This window comes from Denticeps clupeoides, chromosome 8 (genome assembly GCF_900700375.1).
Source record: "Denticeps clupeoides chromosome 8, fDenClu1.1, whole genome shotgun sequence".
Lineage (NCBI taxonomy): Eukaryota > Metazoa > Chordata > Actinopteri > Clupeiformes > Denticipitidae > Denticeps > Denticeps clupeoides.
In genome coordinates this window covers 16,641,783-16,661,822 of record NC_041714.1, presented here as the reverse complement: position 1 = coordinate 16,661,822, position 20,040 = coordinate 16,641,783, and the positions used below count along the sequence as shown (strand labels likewise).

General features: G+C 41.0%; 1 protein-coding gene across 4 annotated transcripts in view; it reads left to right on the top strand.

Annotated features, from left to right (window-relative positions):
- Positions 1 to 20,040, top strand: part of nrg3a (neuregulin 3a) — a 232,488-nt gene that overhangs the window by 179,413 nt on the left and 33,035 nt on the right. For all 4 annotated transcript variants that reach the window (XM_028989422.1, XM_028989424.1, XM_028989421.1 and 1 more), the window contains exon 3: positions 8,281 to 8,354. In XM_028989422.1, the coding sequence (XP_028845255.1) occupies positions 8,281 to 8,354 (74 nt within the window). The remainder of the gene's footprint in view (positions 1 to 8,280; positions 8,355 to 20,040) is intronic.

The following is a 20,040-nucleotide window of genomic DNA, read 5'->3' as shown; positions in this document are numbered from 1 at the left end:
TCATCCCACCACTTCCCACTAGGGTCAGTTTTCCAGCAATTTTCCCAGTCAGCTTTATCTGTAACAGGTGTTTCACCATAAACGCTGGGTGATTTATTTATTTATTTCAATTCGATTTTTATTCAAAAACTTTCTGTGTTCCATAAAGTGGTAGTGAAGTCAAAGTTTAAGTTTAAATGTATCTATCTACTCACCCAGCCATTTTTGCTGGTGTGTAATAAATTCTGATGATTTTATTGTTTTCTTTCATATTATTAATGTAGTCATAAGTGACAGCTCTCACACACCCTACTTCCATTTTTTGCATGAGTTAAACCCCCCCTCACACTTTATTGACAGGCAGCGGTTTTTACAAACATCACAAATTCAAGAAATCTGGGTGGTTGCTGGTTTTCATTCACATTTACATTTAAGGCATTTGGCATATGCACTTATCCAGAGTGACTTTCAATGTACTTTCATGTTACCATCGATGAAGTGATCAATTCTGGTTCATTAGGACCCCTAACTATGAATACGATCTTTTTATTCACTATGTTGTAGTTTCTATACATAAGTCAGACAAAAAGAAGGCTACGAGTTAATCTAAATATTCTCTAAAGAGGAAGTTCTTGAGCTGCTGTTTGGAAGTGCTCAATGACTGAGCTGTTCTGACCTCAAGGGGAAGTTCATTTCACTACCGAGGGGTCAAGACAGAGAAGAGTCTAGATGAGTGTCTTCCTTTTACCCTCAGAGACAGAGGGACCAGTCGAGCAGTACTGGAGGCTCGGAGTATACGAGTATACTTAATGTGCATGATGCCACAATCAGCTAAAGAAAAGTGAACAAAATGACACATGATTTTTGGTAATTCATGACAATTTGACACAGTGTTTGAGTAAGAGGTCCTGGGTATGAATTTAACTTACACTCAGCAGGAGGACAAATCATACAAAACCCAAAACACTCAAGCCTTTCTTTGCTTTTATTTTATGGTATAATTTGCAGATTTTAGTATAATTTTGCCCTTCAATTCAATTTTATCTCATGTGTATTCATAAACACCACAATTCATGAATACACGGGAAATGCTCAGTCTGCGGTGAGAATTGGTCTAAATCTGGAGGGAGGTGACGTGTCTGTCGCCATGTCTCCTCGAGAGGATCTGGGGTGTCTTGAGGTGAGCGTGAGGGAAAAGCAAGTCCTATTCCTTTCAGGTACTGCTTGCTGTGCCACTTAAATAATTGAATACGTTTTCCCCAGTTGAAAGGGCAGGGTGGGTGGTGATGGCGAGGAAAGATTTTAGTTCCCTCAACTGACATGGTTACAAATGACTCCCAGGCATGTTGGATTTAGGCCGCTATGGACATCGCCTAGCCAGCATTAACCAGGTCAGTAGTAGTCATCAGAAGCTGTTTTCTACTTCAGAAGCAACAAATTCGAAAGCTGGTGCAGTTTTTTTCTTATGAAATTAACACATTGGATTTGCAGGTGAAGGTTATATGCCTTTACACAGGCCAGTAGTTAAGCAAAAAAAATTGACAATGAATATATTTGATGGCAAAAATAGTTTCTGACATCTAGTCATAATGAAAGATGCAAGAAGAAACATACAGTTTTCCTTAAAAAAAAAAAATTGAATTAGTTTTCATTGAGATTTTTGCAAGTTGACCGGCACTAGGCTGCCTGAAACACATTTTGTTTTCCATGATGGACTCAGTTGACATATTCAACTCAAAGGCTTCTAGCATACCACAATGACCCCTGGTGTATACGTTGAGAGATACGCTCCTGGTGCTTGTCTCCAGTGACGTGAAACACTACTTCTAATTTTACAGATTTCATTAGCGTTCGCTGTATATGCACATGTAACATCATGCCTTCTGATCGTCAGCCTTCTGGTGGGACCTAGGAAAATTTTATCCTGGGTTTCTGTGCCTTCAGCCATCACTGCCCTTAACCAATGACCCATTCTGTTTTTGTGTGCCTGGCTACTTATATATGTATTAATGTAAATTAAATTTAATTCTCTTTCTCATTTCAAAACCAAGCCTGTGCAGGGCTTTGGTTGCTATTGGAGGGTTTGTTCTGTTTCAGAGTGAAGCATCAGCAGATAAGGTCTCACTGACTGTTTTTTCAGTTTGGTGCTCTTCTAAAAGATGCCTAGGGATACTGATAAAGCCTCATCATTTTTTCTTTTCAATTTTTATAACAATTTATCGCAAGCCCAAAGACCTTTACAGGTACTTTGGGAGAAGGGGGTCGTGGTGCCCTGTTACCACCATTGATGTGATTATGGGATGGCAGCCATTTTACCAGAACACACCAGTTACCAGATGGAGAAAAAGAGAGGGTTAGTAGGATGCTGTAATAAATAGCATTTTCTCTACAAACTTTAAGTAGATAGTCAACTAAAACCATCAATTTCAGTCAACTACTTGAATCTACTTAAAAACCTGGGTGACGCCTGTTGCCTGTTTGCTACCTCAACACCTCAGATTGATAATACCCATTTGCAACTGCTGAATTTACATCAGAGTTTTGGCTTCTGGAGCCCAAGCCAGGACAGGACATCCCATAAGAGGGGGCACTTATCATTCATGATCTCAATCACACATGGCCGTTTCATTGTCGCCATTCCACCTAGTGTGCATACCTTCTTATTATTGGACGAAACATCATCCAGATAATAACTGCACCATCTGCATGCACCACTACTGCATGCAGGTGATGCTTTGTCCTTATGTGATAATAACCGTGTGTGTCTTGATTGTATTTTGGTATGTACACTGGACAATCTGTATATACATGATGTACACAAGTACACTTGATCCATATTGTGTGATTTTAGTAGTCCTTCCAAGACTGTTGAAACCGCACAGTCTGTAGAAAGGAGGGGCAGAAAAGAAGTATTACATGCAATGTTGCTATTCAAGAAAAAGAAAGACTCCAGTCAAATTGGATAAGTTGGTCGCATTTCCATTATAATTGATGCACTAATTCTGCCTAATCTTTTTGGAACAACAATGTGGTAATAATAATATGAGAAGAATGTGCAAACTCAAAGTGAAAGCAGGCTTATTCCTTATCAGCTCTGTAGCATTAATCTGCAGGTTTAATCTGATACTGGAAATGATAGTGGATGAAAGGGAAAGGTTTTTCTCAGAGATAATTTCTTTTCACATTTTTCATTTTTTGTAAACTCCACGTTTCGTAGTTATTTGCATGAATAGGATGTCAGATTAAAGAAACGAGGTGGCATTCAGTGTCAGGATTTGCTTCCTTGTTTTTGCCGGCCTTCAAGTCACTTGAAATGAAATGTAATTGAGTGAGTGGCAAGAGGACGGTGCCGAAGCGAAGGCGGCGTTAATATTCACGCGCACGTGCGAACCCTTGTTCGGGGAAGGCATTTCATGTGCTCGACGCCCTGAATCACTCGCTCTCCATCCGCTGCCCTGGAAATTGTTGTTTTGATTGGTTAAGCCAGGCTAAGCACATACAGAGCCCCTCACTCCAGAAGAGTGCATCGAAGACTGGCTTTGGGGCAGCCGGTAATCTTCTTCTGATTGCCTGTAAAGCAAGGGGAGCCAAAATAGCAATTGTGCCAGGTGGGTGCCATCTTAGCGCCACAGACTACCCCGACTGAAACGGTGGCAAGCAGGCCGCGTGAGGACACTGTGGCTCTGAGTCGAGGATAAGCACTTTCAGCCGCAAATTGTTGGTGCAACGCTGAGGCGTAATTCACTTTGAGAGAGAGAGGTCAAGGAATTATGTTGCCACTGCAGATGTGGACGAAAGCGATTGGCACAGGCTGGGTTGGACCAAGCTGGATGTGTCACTTTTTGCTTTGTCATGATGTCTTCCATTGTGAAGGATCTGAAAGGAGAATGGAGGCGATGCCATAGCATCTGGTGTTTTCAAGAACTTTGTCTTTTGGAACATAATGACAGGTTACAACGTTTGAGCTACATCAGCTACATGAGCTTGCATTTGAACCTGAACTTTTCTATAGTCTGGCATCCCTTTTAGGACCTTTTTGTAATCCTCTTGAGTCCTTGTTGTTGTTTAGGTGCTACACTAATGGCCTAATCTTGCTTGCCCTCCTAATGAAACCCAGGTACCACTTTAGGTCATATTGCCATTTTCAGTCATTAGCTATTGTCTCCTGAAGTAAGTATCAATTTAAAATGTGTTACAAGGGATAAATTCCCTTAGGCTTGGCTAAACTTGAAAAAAAAAGCAAATACACACATTGCACACACTCGTACATCCCACCTAGTGCAGCTCACACACCACATTTGCGTGGGGCTTCGCTTGTGTGTCATTCGCTTCACCTCTGTGTAATAGGATTAGCTCCTTTAGTCTAAGTTCAAAGCTAACACCTCACTGGATTAGTTCACCTTAGCCTCATAAAAAAAAAAAAAAGTGATCCGTTGCTCGACCACATTTCCCTTCTGCAACGATAACAAGATCCGACTCGGCCCTGGCAGGATTTTTCAATGTCCACTGCAAGGCTGTCAGACATCAATCCAATTTCCTTGCCAACAAATCCTGTGAGGGACTTTGGGATTAATGTACTAGAACACAATATGCTCGTCGGGAGTGTGTTGTATTTGAATATAAAAGCACTGGCATGCTTTTATAATTTGAATTATGTTGTCTGAAATCTGGCCGTTTTGTGACTAAGTAATTCTCAAAATGTGTTTTTTGTGGTTTTTAGGGCTGGATGTGAGCTTTTCATTTTCTGCCTAATGACTTTTTTTATCCATGACAACAGCTGCTTGTGACTTGAAAAAATGGCTGTGATATTAGATAGTCATGTAAAATAAATCCAAATAGTCAAAATTCAGCAAAACAACTTTTGGATATCTAATGTAGTCACATTTTAGAGTTGAGATGCAAATAACATCTGATTGTATATGATGACCTGCCAACATTTTCTTATTATTATGGGCAAATCTATACAGGTGGGAAGGTGTCTGATCCATTAAACATGGCCTGTCATTCCTTTATTTTTGATGTTTTAATAATAAATCACACAGGATTTGTTTTTTTGTATGGACAAAAAGTAACTGAGACGTATGCAGTCTTGATGTTTGACATATGAAAAGGCATCACTGAGATATGTCCATGACACGGGCAGGATGGCAGAAGTGTCTGACTTTATAGTTTTTTACTGTATACATATGCCTATACCTTTTTACTTGACATTGTTTTGTTGTGTTCAGTCTCCCAGAATCCTCTGCTGCATTTGACAGCTTGCAGGCCCACATTGATAAATGTGCCTTGTCTGTTGGCAGCGCTATCACTTACAGTGATCTGTGCGTCTCCCCAACATGGCCCCTCCCACTGTTGCTTGTTCCTGCTAATTAATGACTTTGGAGCTAATTAAAAACCAAGCCACACTCAATACCTTCTGACTTCTTAAGAAATATTAACGCTTCCATCCGTTCAGCTCAAACACACACACACTAATGAACGTCCATGATAGTGTGTGTGTGTGTGTGTGTGTGTGTGTGTGTGTCTGTGTTTGATGTCAGACACAAAGCTGCAGCTGCACTGATGGGACCACACTGAGTAGCAGCTGTAGATGCAGAAGAGAGTTGAAACACACAACAGACACAGATTATATTTAATTGTCATTCTGAGTACAGTAATAACCATGTTACAAATGAGTAACTAATAATTTTGTGTGTGTGTACTAACTGTGTAATAAAATGGTTATTTTAGGAGCATACATTTGTCTTTCAACATTATAAAATCACACAAATTACATTAAGATTATGGATCTGTTTCCTTACTCACTAGGTCAACCATTGCCTCACTCATTGGTTATGGTTACTACCAGAACCTGGAGCAATGATGCAGGCAAGCCTAAATACTAATGAAGGGCAGGTGCAGGGTATAAAGGAAGTGTGGCTTGCAAGCAGAGAACAGTTGTCAGGTGTGCCTGGTCATCACAGGATCCACCATGACAATAGCTTATAGTGCAGTGTAAAATTATAACATTTTCTGCATTTATTTTCCCAGTGAGTTTTTTTTTTTTTTTTTTTTGCTACAAAACATGCCCGGTCTGTGAGTAAATTGCAAGACATTAGACTTGAAAATTAAGAACTTAAAGACTGGCTCACATAAAATTATAAAACATGCACGATAGAGATTTTGGTGAGTTCCATTCAACATGCCAAGCTGCCTATATTCAACAAAAATGATGTAAATGCATTTAAATGACATTTTTTAATCAGGATCCAGAAGTTATTTTTGACATTTCTTTTTATGAGAGATCATGGAAGATCTGCATTTTGGTCAGGGAAAATCATGTAAAATTTGTAAAACTGTTAAGTCTTATAGTGGGAACCCTGTTATTAATGAGTGCATGGATGCAACATGCTGCATGCAGCTTTTACATTAGCATGAGCATCCTGGTGAGCCTGGATGAAGGGAAGGAGGACAATTAAAAGACACCAGGCTTTGTTAAGAATCACGCTAGGCTTCGAGAAACGTCCAGCGGGTTTAATGCATCTCCTGATTAAGAAAATGAGGCGAAAAATGCACTGTGCCGGGAGCTGACGCCCACGGTATGAGTGCACCTCATGTCAGGGAGACAACCATCTGAGAGGGCATGTCAACTTGGAGAGTCTTGACTCATGCCTGCCTCCACAACTGCTACATTCCACTGGTTAAACACACCCAGTAATTAATATTTCTATTTCTTTCTCCTATTATCTTCCTCACTTTTCTTTTTATCTCTATCTGTTGCTTCTCTTAAAAAAAAAAAAAAACAGTTAAAGGATGAATGCTTATTAAACACAGATGTCCCCAAAAGAATCACATGTTTTTAAAAAATGGTCTGGTGTCTCTGTTTGCTCCAACTTGAAATGGCTTTTTCTCAAACTCCCCGGTGGCCCCTTATCTGTAATTAATGGAACAAACTTTGCATTGTGACTACCCTCTCTTGAGTCTTTTAAATAGGCAGACAGAAAATAATAATGCTCCACTGTAAAAAAAAAAAAACATAGTAACCTTAATGCACATTCGGAGGACGTTGTTAAGATGGGAACGCATGTGGTTTTTCATCTTTAAGTAAAGAAACAAATTACAAGGAGAACTTAATCTATACTGTCTTTGTGAGTCTAAATGCTCTTGAATTAAATCAACTGAAGAAGTTTAGGTTTGCAGAGTTGCTTAACCTGGGATAAGGTTTTTTTGTTTGTCTATGTAATTTGATTATTGTTCCAAATCATACTTGAAAATAAGAAAATAAGTATATAATGGATGACATAATACAAATTGTATTAGCATTGCTTTACAAACTTTACATTTATATTGTATATAATGCATTCTTAGCATGGCTGATCTTTTCAATGTCCAGAATGAAATTGGTGGAAATAAGCTATGGTGGGGTTAAAGTGAGTCATAACCCCCTGTACGTGAGTTTGGGGACACATCCGGTGTGTTCAGTGGGTGTTATGGCAGCTCCCTGAGGGCTCGGTGTATCCATTGTTCTGATGTTTCTGACAGAGGTTTCTGAGAGACAGGCAAAACCTCAAGGAAGGTTATGAGAGAGGCAGAAAGAAAGTGGAGGTGGAAGAGAAGGGTGGGAGCAGGGAAGCAAAGAGCAGCAGAAAGGGGCGTTTGAATGTATTTTTTATAAATCAAATACAAATATTTCATATCCATGCTCAGATGAGACAGAGACTCAACCCTCTGAGCTTCTGAGGAGGCACAGAAGTTCATTAAGCAGCCCGTCCAGCCATGTCAAAAGCCTCACCGGTCAATCCTTGCTGCACATTCATTTTCATACACCTGATATTCGTCTTCATCATCATGTCAGGTCATGTCTGGATGGTGGTGGAGGGTATGTGGCAGTCAACATAAAAATGAGAAACATGTTGCCTGAATTTGTTGTGGAGGATTTTTTTGTTCATTGCCTATGCGCAACAAGACAACAGCCGGCCAGTTGACGGAACATTGGGGCACATTGGGGCTTTCATTCTTATACCTTTTTCTTATCTTCGGTCATACGTCATCAAAACATCAAGAATTGTGTGTATTCTTAGCCTTTCTTCCTGTCTCAATGAAATGTGTGAGTGTTTTGTGTTATCTATGTTTCTCTTCATGTATGATTAATTAAAATGTACAAACTCAGTTTCCTGCAGGTGTGAATGTGTGTATGATCTCATTGAAATGGCATTTAAAAGTTCAGACTGTAACTGTGGGTCATACATTGTGCAGGCCGCAAAGGCCCACAGACATATACCATCAATTCAATTTCTGAATATTTTCTTTTTTGTGTCATAGGTGCAAAGAAGGCTTCCAGGGCATCCGATGCGATCAGTTCCTGCCCAAAACGGACTCCATCTTGTCGGATCCAAGTACGTGGCCTTATTTATTATTGAGTTTGTTTGTGCACTCTATTCTCAACATCTCAGATGTGCACATGTAGATCAGTTTCTTCAACAGTAGTCGTCTAATTTCGATTTTTAAGTTGGTTATTTGAAATCCAGCAATGATTACTGAAATGAAAACGTCTGCATGCAAAAGACAACTTAGCTTGTAATATACTATTCATATTAAATGTGCACTGTTTGTTATAGTTACACAATAAAAAGTGTTAAGACCAAGTTACTCATGAATGGTTCAAAATTGGTGTGCGGATTTTTCATGGACATATTGCATCCCTTAACCTAAATTTGGTGAACAACCTGCAATTAAGCCCTTGGTCCAGACAGCTCGTTTCCCCTGCACGCGGCTTCTTGCGTAGGGTGGAAGCGTGTCCTCCATGTTCCCAGTCCGCCGGCGTGGTGGCTCTTGTTAAGACTGTAATGAATCAGCTCTCTGGGATTATTATAAGAACCCAGAGTGAAACCCCCGACAGAACAAACGAGCGCCTGCACCCGCCACTATATGCAAGAAGGCTGCACCCGAGCGAGGGGCCTTCCAGGGCCAATTATGTATGTGGGAGCGACTCTCTGGGTGACATCTCTCAGCACTGCGCGGACAACGCAACTAGCACACGGCGCAAAGGTGTGTCTAGGGGCTGAGCTAGCAATAACGCGAGAATGGCACCGATCACAATGAGGAGTTCACCAAAAACAGACTGTAATAACACTCGTAGTTAATGACAACCTACGGGACATCAGTTTACAGCACAAAACCCGCAATTACATAGCGCGTCTGGCACGGAGTGAGGCGAGTATGGCGATGTGGTGTTAACGCTCCCATTGTATGTGAATATTCGCCTGCAGAGAAAATGAAATGACAACATTAAAAAACTTCCGGATCGCAACATGGTCCATTTGAGAGACCGTGTTTCACGATTCAAATCTAATCGGAAACATCAGCGATGATTTTTCTCATAGAGTCCGGGACTCTGAGTCAAGTTCACTTTAACAATTTCTGCTTTCCGTAAATCCAGTGTTAGTTTGCTGCATCTGTTACTGGAGCAGGGCCCTGTGCTTGATACATTTAATTAAACTAAATTTCTATTAAAAAAACATTTATCCTTTCATATAAAATGGTATCTTGATTAAATAGTGCTACTATGCTTAGTTTTTGCCAAGAATGCTCCACTCTAATCAAACCAGGCGGTCCACTTCTCAGCAGATTGATGGCCATGTTCATGGCCAAATGCAAATAATGTATGCATAGACAGATAAAATTCCCAGAATATTTCAAGTTATGTAATGGAGAGAGAGTTGAGACAGGGAGAAGGACTTATAGTCAGGACGATTACAGAACAGTCAATCACCAGAAACCCACTTCACATATAATAACAGAAGTTCAGAAACAGCTAATGTATGTTAAATTATGCATAATGGTTGTTAAGCAATCAAGTGCACTTTTCTCTTTTATGATGTTCCATGGGAGGATCAGAATAAGGCCATGCATCATGTACCAGTGATCATTCCTTTTATGAAGGGTATTTTATGTTGCTAACATCTTTAATAAAGTATTACACCAGTTGGTTACTCTTCCTCATCACATGACCAGATGCTTGTTGCTTAGAAACAGCTGGGACAAAGAAGATAAATTTGAACCTTCTCACTGCAGTCTTTATTGTTGGAAGAACCAAAAATATCAGGTAAACTGCTGCATGTCTGAAGGTGTAACACCACCTTTAGTGGCTGTGTAAAATTTATAACTAATACAATGTGTGGAACTCTCTCTCAGCTCTCATCAGGTTGGCCTTTCACGGTCTGTCGTCAGATCCTTGTCCTTCCTCTCCCAGGTCCTTCTTGTGAACTAAATTGTTGATTAGATTCTTACACGCCAACGGCTAAGTTCACTGCAGGGCCAGTCCAGCACTGCCAAGGTAATTCTGCTGAGCCCATGTCCCCGCCAATGGCCAGTAGTGAGGATTGATGCCCTTTACAGCAGCTACAATATCCAATCTGACTGTTAGTTATTACATCCTAGAAATCCAACAAAAGTCCTGCTCTCTCAGGCCCAAAACAAGAAGCAGTTGTCTCTCTCTCTCTCTCTCTCTCTCTCTCTCCACCATTGAGTGGTGCTAAATGTGTTGATTTTAATGATCAAATGGCAAAATTCCAAAGGTAGCACAGCAGTCTCCTTAATAGAGACAACAACACTGACCTTGCATCCTCTTGACCACCTTATTAGATACAGTCTACTGCCTTCTATCCTCAATAAAGGTGTCCAGATTCATCTTGTACAGTAGACAGTTTATCAGACATCCACAATCCAGGTCAACAAGTTCTCCCCAAATGCAGTCATGAAGTTTTAATGCTGATTCTAAGGGCACAGGTCATGTTCCACATGGGTTCCGTTACCTGAATGCATGCAAGTGACTGCGCTTTCATTCTATTTGTAGCAGCAGGGAGACTTTCATGCGAAGCACAAGAGTAAAGAGAGAGGCCAATTTATTCTCCTCCTCCTTCAGCGGTTTCCTGTTGGTTTCTCCCTCGGTGTGCTACATCCTTGTCCTTTCATCTTCTCCACTCGGCTCCTCAGTATTGTCTTTGTCCTGAATTAGACATCAGAGTTGTTCTGTGATGGGGATTCTCGAAATGCAGTGTCTGGAATTAAAACATGGCTGATTTAGTTATGCCACACAGAGGCAGTAACGTACAGTTTTCATACAGGCTGGACTTTAACAGTCTGTTTTAAAATAGCTCATATTTATAAATCATTAAAGGTCGTATAATTATCTCAAATCTCGGTCATAACTCATGGAAGACGGTTGAGTATGCATATTTTAGATGACAGATTCATTTGTTTTATGAACGGAAAATAAGTTTAAAGGCCGCTTCAAGGCTGCTTGATTTGCTTCTTTCTGTGACAGTAATGGAGAAAAATCAGGAGGAGAGGTTGCATGAAGGCCACAGACAGATGGGAGAAAGTAATCTCTTGTCTGCCTGAGCACTGCAGAAGTTCAGATGAAATGTCTGAAATGCCAGAGACAAAAGGGACACTTCCAGACATTCTCACCCATCCAAGTCTTGCCTGATATTACCTTAACCTTGATTCTCCCACTGAAGACAAATCGCTCTGCAGACTGACGTAATTGAGTTTTCTCTTTTTGTTTCTGCACCACTACGTTTGAGGTGTCCTGAAACAAGTATTATATAACATATGGAGCTTTTTGGAAGATGCATGTTTCTGAAATTCCCCTACAGCCCCAGTGCTTATATTTGACAGTACAGCACCCCCTGGAGTGTATTACTATGATTATACTGCAGTTTACTGATTTTTTATTTTTGACTCATGGTGACTTATATGGACCTTACAGCTTACTTATTACAGTAAACCATGTAATAAGGTGACTTTGGGTCAGTTCTGGGTCAACGATTTTGAATGGAGAACTTAACTGAATTCTCTTAGATTAGGACAATAGACTTAGTCCATACATGGGAAACTGACCCAAATGAATGCCTCAGATCTGACATATTTTTTCAAGCTGCCATCTTCCTGGGATCCGTCCATCCATCCGTTTCCGCTTTTTTAGTTCACGATTAGGTGGGTAGGAGCTTATTCTACAGTTTGTTGTGCTCCTTCTGATATTAAAATTAGCAGATTTTTTTCATAGAACGCGTACAAGAAAGAATGCTCCCTGCTTGGAGAAAGTGATAAGAGATATAAAAAGGTCCATCTTGACTTGAGAATAATGTGATTCTTATCACTCAGAAACGTACTAAATTGAGAGCTGCCTAATGCTTCCACAAGTTTTTTGTGATGGAATTATATTAATTTCTCACCTAATTGATCCTGATGATGGCTGTCTCCCCAATATCAAACACACTGCACAAAAAGTACAGTGTGGAACACTGGAAAAAGCACTTAATGAGATTCAATTCTAATGATCTTATATGTTTTTTCTTAAAACAACCATAACACGTGTGTTTTAACAGTACTTCAAAAAATGTTGTCTGGTTTCGCCATTACAACAAGATGCCTTTGAATAGAGGCTGGAGAAGTGTAGAAGTGGCTTCCTCCTGGGACGTCATCTCAGCACGCTTCACAGAGCCTGTTTAGGAAAAGGAGGTTTCTCTCTGCATTTAATGTCTCTTGGGTTCCATCAAAATATCAGGAAGCTCTCTAGATAAAAGCACTCGGCTCATCCAGGTGGGGCTTTGGGCAGAATGGTGGTGAGAAAAGTTGAGAAGAAAGCACAAGGCAGTGATGATCTCACCGTCTCTGCACCTCTTATTATTTTAGACTGCTGTGAAATCCATGTAGTGCTCTGTGGATATATCCTCTACTACTTCTGGCCCAGTCACTGAACAATGACAAAATGCAAAATCAGGAAAAAGTGCATCCTGTCCAAACAGAAGGGCAGTGAAATCCCAAGTGATACAGGGAAAAGTCCAGACCAATCCCACAAAAACTTCACAGAATGTCTTCTTTTAAAGACCACAACACAAACATGAAGGTCAGAACTACGCCCTCCAACCACTTGGTCATACACCAGAATTGTTTTTTATTTTTGTTTTTTTATATTTTCCCATGCAGCAGTAAGTATTGCAGAACATTGGAGATATACAATTAGTCACCAGCTCTAAACCAATCATCCAACTGCCTAGGAGGAAAACGGTTAACAACATTGTTGGAGCTCATCATGTGTCTGATGTGGTTTTCAGAAGTGGCTGCACCAGCTGAAAATATGCCTTTTGAAACATGAAGAAACTTACTGCCATGCTTTATTTCATATCACAGTTCACATATGATAACAGCAGTTATCCCGTATGACCGTGAAGGCATTTTATTACCCAAATTATTGCACTCTAATGAAATACATGCGTGCACTTTTCACAGCGTGGCAGTTTATTTGTATTTAGCTCTGTGCAGGTTGAATCGCATTTGGTTCAAGCCTTTTCCACTTTCATTCGTAAAATGCAATTTCCTATGAGGCTTATGTAGCACTGCATGCAAAGCCGGCAATTTGGTTCCACAACACCGGCTACTGGCCGTGTGCGCTGCCTCTGCGGCGGATACATTGCATTGCCGTGGCTGTGGGCTTAATGGTCTGCGATTTGCTGAAACCAATTTACCTCGGCTGTGTTGGGAGAAAAGAACAACACGAGCGAAAAGAGGAAATTTGTATTGATTGTAGCAATTCCTGTGCATAGGCCCAGAGCGGCTGCGCTTGTACACACTTGTAAAATATTTGCACAAGCCATCGGTAATACTTTTGGATGGGTTATTTACTGTAAGATATGGTTGTCAGTCGGGCTGTAATGCATAACCTGGGTGTGTTTATGCAGACCTGTGAGTAGGACATTGTTAATGGTGTTTTTCAGTTGTGTGATTGCGGTGATGCTCCATTTAATGCTTTCATTCGGTCAGGGTAAGAGTTATTTTTATATTCTTTTGCTTCCTTTTGTCTATGGGTTCCTATCAACAGTAATGACCACAGGAAGAGCGGGAGTATAGAGCTGTCTCTGTCTGTGCTGCAGTGGTTAATGACTCATCCGTCCACTGTGGACCGTCTCTGGAGAGGAGAGCGGCTGCTGGAGCCAGATGATGTTCTGAAATCTGGGCCAGATCACAGGACAGCCCTGAGTACCTCTCGGCTGGTCTGTAACATGACCAAAACTGAGTGAGCGATTAATAAATTATTCAGTCAGAACAAACTTCGACTTAGGAGAATCAAGACTTTAAAAAAATCTGGACCTTGTAATTAAATTAAAATTGGCAAGAAAAGTGTACAATTTATCATGTTGCCTAAAATAGTAAATGAAAACTTCCAGAAACCACTTCACTCTTGCAAACTCATAAATAGAATCGTTCCGTGTTTTGGCACAATCCATTATATTAATATTTAAATGTCCAGTGCATCAAGTTTAATCACTTAAACACGCACTGCATAGTTCAACCACAAAATCTTGAAAGTTATAACTATGAATATTTTTTCATTATTTTTCCTTCAACCCAGGATCCCAGCCAGATATGCACATTCAGGCTGTAATTACTGGTGGCCTAAGTTTCCATTCTGTTGCTTAAGTAAGGCATGCATTAAAACAAGATAAGCTATGTAACGTTATGCCTGTAGCACCGAGGACAATCACCTTAGTTGCACTGAACACTAGTCTTTTTTTACAGAACCCTGCAAATGGAAACAGGTGACAAGGTTTTTACGGCATGCAAGTGTATTCTGGAAAACATGACAGGGTGCGGTATGTCTGAAAACTGGCTCCTCCAGGCTGGCATGATCTGTCAGGTGTGATCGTGTTATATAAGAGTTGGCCGTTCATCCTAACGTTCTGAACGATTCTCTTAGAATTCCTGCACAAAGGACTTGCCTTTCCAAAATAATGATTGCTTGATTTTGTTGCGCATCGTGTCATTGTTGTTTTCGTCACACATTAGGAATGTTTCTGTAGGGTTTGTAACAGATCTATAACAGAAACGCTACTAGTACATTTACATTTACGGCATTTGGCAGACGCCCTTATCCAGAGCGACTTACAACGTGCTTTCAAGTTACCATCGATGAAGAGATCAATTCCGGTTCACTAGGACCCCAACTATGAATACATCTATTTAATTCACTCTGTTGTAGATTCTGTACACAAAGTTCGACAACAAGAAAAATTACAATTTAATCTAAATATTCTTTAAACAAGGGTCACAGTAACAGGGTCACAGTTCCCAGATCTGCCAAAATGTCCATCAGTGTACTGGCAAGCTAGGAAAAGCAGTGTAGTCTCATCTCAGTCAAGGATTGATCTTTTTTGTGATTGGATTGTTTTTTTTTTAGTACTATGGGGCTGTCACTCTTCCCATTTCCACATATCAGCACCTGCGCTGCCTCCCCAGTGAAACCGGGCCGAGTGGTGCCACTGGAAACTTTAATGCGCAAATGAAGGCTCTCAGGACAGCAGGTAGGGGCAGCTGCGGTTGTCAGCAGGGCTGATTTCAATAGGCTTCACTCTCCTGACTTTCCAAGGCTGCCGGAAATTTAATTCCTTCACGCCGCGGCATTCAACCTGTTCATTTGCTCCTGTTTTGCTACTCAATTGACAGCCTGACGTTGTTACTAGCGTTCAGTTAGGTCTTGAGTGAGGAGCTTCTGGACAGATGGTCTGGTCATTTTGGTTGTAACTCATAAGGTTTAATTACTGTGCACTGAACAGACCCACTAATGCCAAATATATTTTATGTTCACCAATTTTCCTTCAATTTCCTACAATTGCAACATTTGAGCTTTGCCATTTGAAGTGATTTACTTTTAATCTACCAAAAGAAGTGGTCCAGCTGACTCAGTTAGGGGAAACGTACAACTCTGGAGTTTTCTCAGTACCCACTATAATCTCAAGAAGGAAGGACAAGGAGTCAGGTAGCTCAACACAATACTTGACAACCACTTTTATTATCCAGTTATATCTATCTATAGAGAAATGGAGAGGACAGGAAAGAAAAGAGGCATTGTCGCCGTTGACTGTGATTGATCGCAAACTGGAGAAAGGCTGGGCTATAATTTCAGCATGGCTCCTTTGGTTAACACACAAGGAGCAGCCCTGGTGCAGAGCCTGGCAACAGGCTGAGCGGGGGGGGCTTTGGAGTTCAGTATTTCATCAGCCTCTTCACGAATGAAAGCCAGTTGAGGAATATAATGAAAGATGAATGCAATGTGTGTGTGTGTGTGTCTGTGTGCTTGTATGAAAGTCGGTGCCCATGACTGTTCTGACAGGCAGCAGGGGCAAAGGAACCAATCTAAAATGGGCAGCGCCATCCAGGATGGCCTCTTCGCCGCATTAACCAGAGCTGAACCCAATCCTGAGCCCATAGCAAGTGTCCCCATGCATTAAGCAATGTCATTTTGACAGTTTTCCTAGAGCTACCCCAACTCGCAGATGCCCTTGGGGTTGTCACTCTGCAGTGCCCCCTGTCATCCAGATCTAGTGTGTGCTGACCTCTCCCTGTCCTCTTTGTCTCGACTAGGAATACCCATCATGTTCTGAACTGGTTACATCAGGCACTGTCCTTAAGAGTTTGCCAATGGGGCTCCTTACCCAATCAGAGTGGGATGCAGAGAAGACCAAGTCTTCTGCAAAAGTAAACAGAAAGATGTTGCTATGGGTATCTTGTTTCTCTCTGTGGGTCAGGAACAGTTCATTTTGTTCTGTTGTTCGAAACATTCTGCCACTGTGGGAGTGAAGATGGTGAATCAAGTGTTTTATTTGAGTATATTTGTGGAAAAAAGACCACAGCCAATATGTCGTTACTTAACACATTTGGAGTATTAGAATAAAAACTTTTTGCCAATAAACTATTTCCTACTACCAGGATGGAATTGGACAAATGTGTCCACATTTATGGTTTGTTTTTTAAATCTGAGTCAAGGTACCTGACCCAGAATTGGAATGCCAGGCCTGAGGGAGGGGCTTATCAAGTGCCTTGAGACATGGCCAGAGAGAGACCCTGATTTTGCCCCATGGGACCATTCTCTCGTAGACCCACTACTTACAGGAGGAGCTGTAAGGGTTCGCAGAAGATGGAAGGATGGGAGGGTGAATGTATGATTCATTTTAAAATGCATTCATCATGGTCAAATAAAGCATGTTGGTTGATTTCATCAGATAGTCCACATGGAATCACCCCAGTGGAAAAGTACATACAGCTGTAGTTGTATATAGTTGTGCAACAAAAGAGCAAAGAACACATCGGCCAGCATTAGAACAATGACGTCTGTCTTTTTAGGAATGAATGGGAATGTGTTGCTAGTTACTTGTTAGTTGTATTCTGATTTATCGCCCTCCCAGCCACAGCAAACTATCCAGACAACTTTTATTTCTTTGTAAGCTATGGTTTTAAATGTATAAAACTAAAATATCCAGCTATATACCTTTAGTCATGTCTCCAGAGTTGTGTGTTTTGAAGATGTCCGAGTTGATCCAGGTCTCATCCAGCCACCTCATGCACAGTCAGAGATTGTCTGACACACGAGCATGATCACTGCTAAAGTGAAGTGATTGTCACATGTGATACACAGCACAGCACACGGTGCACACAGTGAAATTTGTCCTCTGCATTTAACCCATCACCCTGAGTGAACAGTGGACATCCATGACAGGCGCCCGGGGAGCAGTGTGTGGGGACGGTGCTTTGCTCAGTGGCACCTCAGGCACCTTGGCGGATCGGGATTCGAACCGGCAACCTTCAGATTACGGGGCCGCTTCCTTAACCGCTAGGCCACCACTGCCCCACCACTTGAGTAGCTGGCTAGCTAGCATTCTTCTGTGTGTTCCAGCATGGCCTTGTGAAGCCTTGTGGTGAAGATTCTCAACATACCATTCTCACCATTTTAATCCCATAGATACCAACTACTTCTATATACTGTACATGGTCAAAAATGGCGTCTACTTCACTCAGCGCAGTTGAAAGGGACTTGTAGTGTCCGCTTAGACAAAAACCTTTGTAGAGGCTCACAGTGGGGTGATAAAAATGAGATGCTAAAACCAAGCTGTGTCCCTTCTGAACTCCGACATCACACAAAAGCATTTCGGTTTCACCCAACTGACTATCGTGTGTACACTTTTTTGTGAAATTGGTGGAAACAGAGAAAACAGTTTAAAGCAAATGCCTTTTTTTTTTTCTGAATGCACACTTTGTCCACTGTCCGCGCTTCACTTTCCTTGACACTAACGCCTTGAAATAACTGTGTCTTTTCAGCGTGAAGAATGGTAGCACTCGGCTCACACTGTGGTACTTCTCTTGATACTGCAGGGGTGTAGCGGTAATGGGTGTCATTTTTGCCTACTATCCTGTAGAGAATTGGAAACTCCCCTGACCCCCGGTGCAAGTCAATATGATGCCTCCTGTCAGTAATTTGTGGAACTTTGTAGGCACATTTGATGTGTGTACTGCAAGCGAGCATTAGAATACAATCACGTTTTAGCTTTGCCTGCTCTACAATGCCAGTGTGTGTTATGTTGTGTCTAATAACTGTGCAACTGAATATTTACAATTGCACATAAATAAACAATCAGCCCTGCATTGTTTTCAGTAGCATCAGTGAGTGTGACATACTGTAAGTAATGGTTCCCTCTCATACATGTTTATTTAAGTAGTAAACAGGTATGAGATGGAACCACAACACAACCGCTGATGCTGGGACTTCATAAAATGTGTGCAGACTAAAAAAAGGGCAGAGGGCTCCTCTGTAGTCCAGGGAGTAACACAGATGGAGGCAAGGCACATATATGCCTAAAGCAAAAACCAGTGTCCAGTGTGTTGACTATGCATGTATGCTCTGTTTGAATAGAATAGAATAGAATAGAATAGAATAGAATAGAATAGAATAGAATAGAATAGAATAGAATAGAATGCTTTTTATTTTCACAAAACACAATAAGGGTCAGGAATTACAAATTGACAAGTAACAGCACTATATACAAATGGGAAAAATAAATAACAAAGTAAGGTTTTATATACAGTGTGTATGTGTGTGTTGCACATTGCCAGTTGCCATGACTCAACTCTCAGACATAATACCCATGCATGTAACTGTTGTATGGTGTGTGGTTTTGTCAGCATGAGTTTGTATTTGGATGTTGTTTGCATTGGGTAAGAACCCATTATTTGTGTAAAGAATCAAGAATTTATGAGTGTGTAACATGTGCTGTCAATGTAAGGTTAGATTCTTTATCCAGTCTCACATGTATGGATTGTCTAATGATCTATTCTAAATGTGTCCATTAAACTGATTACATGCTAGGTGTGTGTGTGTATGTGAGTGTGTGTGTGTAGTTTTTGTCCAGTGTGTGTTATTTATGTAATATAAATGTAATATAGTGTTGCATTGTGGATGGCTCCTCAGACCTTCTGTCAGGGTTGACGTCACCTGGACACATCACCTGTGCCCAATCCGGACAGCCATTGAAAAGCCGGTGACTCCGTCCCTCTGCAGGGACGACCTTTTTCGTGGACTCAGTCATGAACTTGACTTCCATTGGTGAATGTGTTTATGTTTTGAGTTCTGTCAACCGGCACACGCCTGTGGGCTAGTTTATGTTCTCCCCTTTGGTTCACTGTTTTTCGGCCACCGAGCCGCATTTATTTGTGTTTATTTATTATTATTAATAAATCCTTGTTTCCCATAATGTCCTGCCTCTGGGCTTCCCTCCCCCATCAGCTTGCAGTCATGACAGAATGCAGTCCCTCCAAAAAACACTATAATATAATAATCCTCATAAGTGTGTATTCAATCAGTCTTTTACAAAAGTAAGTATGTGTGGAGATTTTTAAAAAGTTATTTCTGATAATTGCAGAAAATTTGCAAAGTGTGCAGGAAAACGTATGGCATATGCCTGAAAGTAAAGATAAGAACACAGGGAGCACAGTGCCATCTGTCAGAGGGGTGTTGCCCAATGCTTCCGCTAGTTCTCGCTCGTGGGCCATCTCTCTCGCATGCGCACACACACAGCAGGTGAAAAGGAAACAGATTCACAGAAATTCCAATTTCTGTAGTATACTTTTAATTGCAATATAATAATAGGAGGGGAAATTTTTAATAGATACAGAAAAAACAAACAAAAAAAAAACAGTAAAAATGTATTTAATGTCATTGATCCCAGATAATTGAGCCACTGCTCCTGT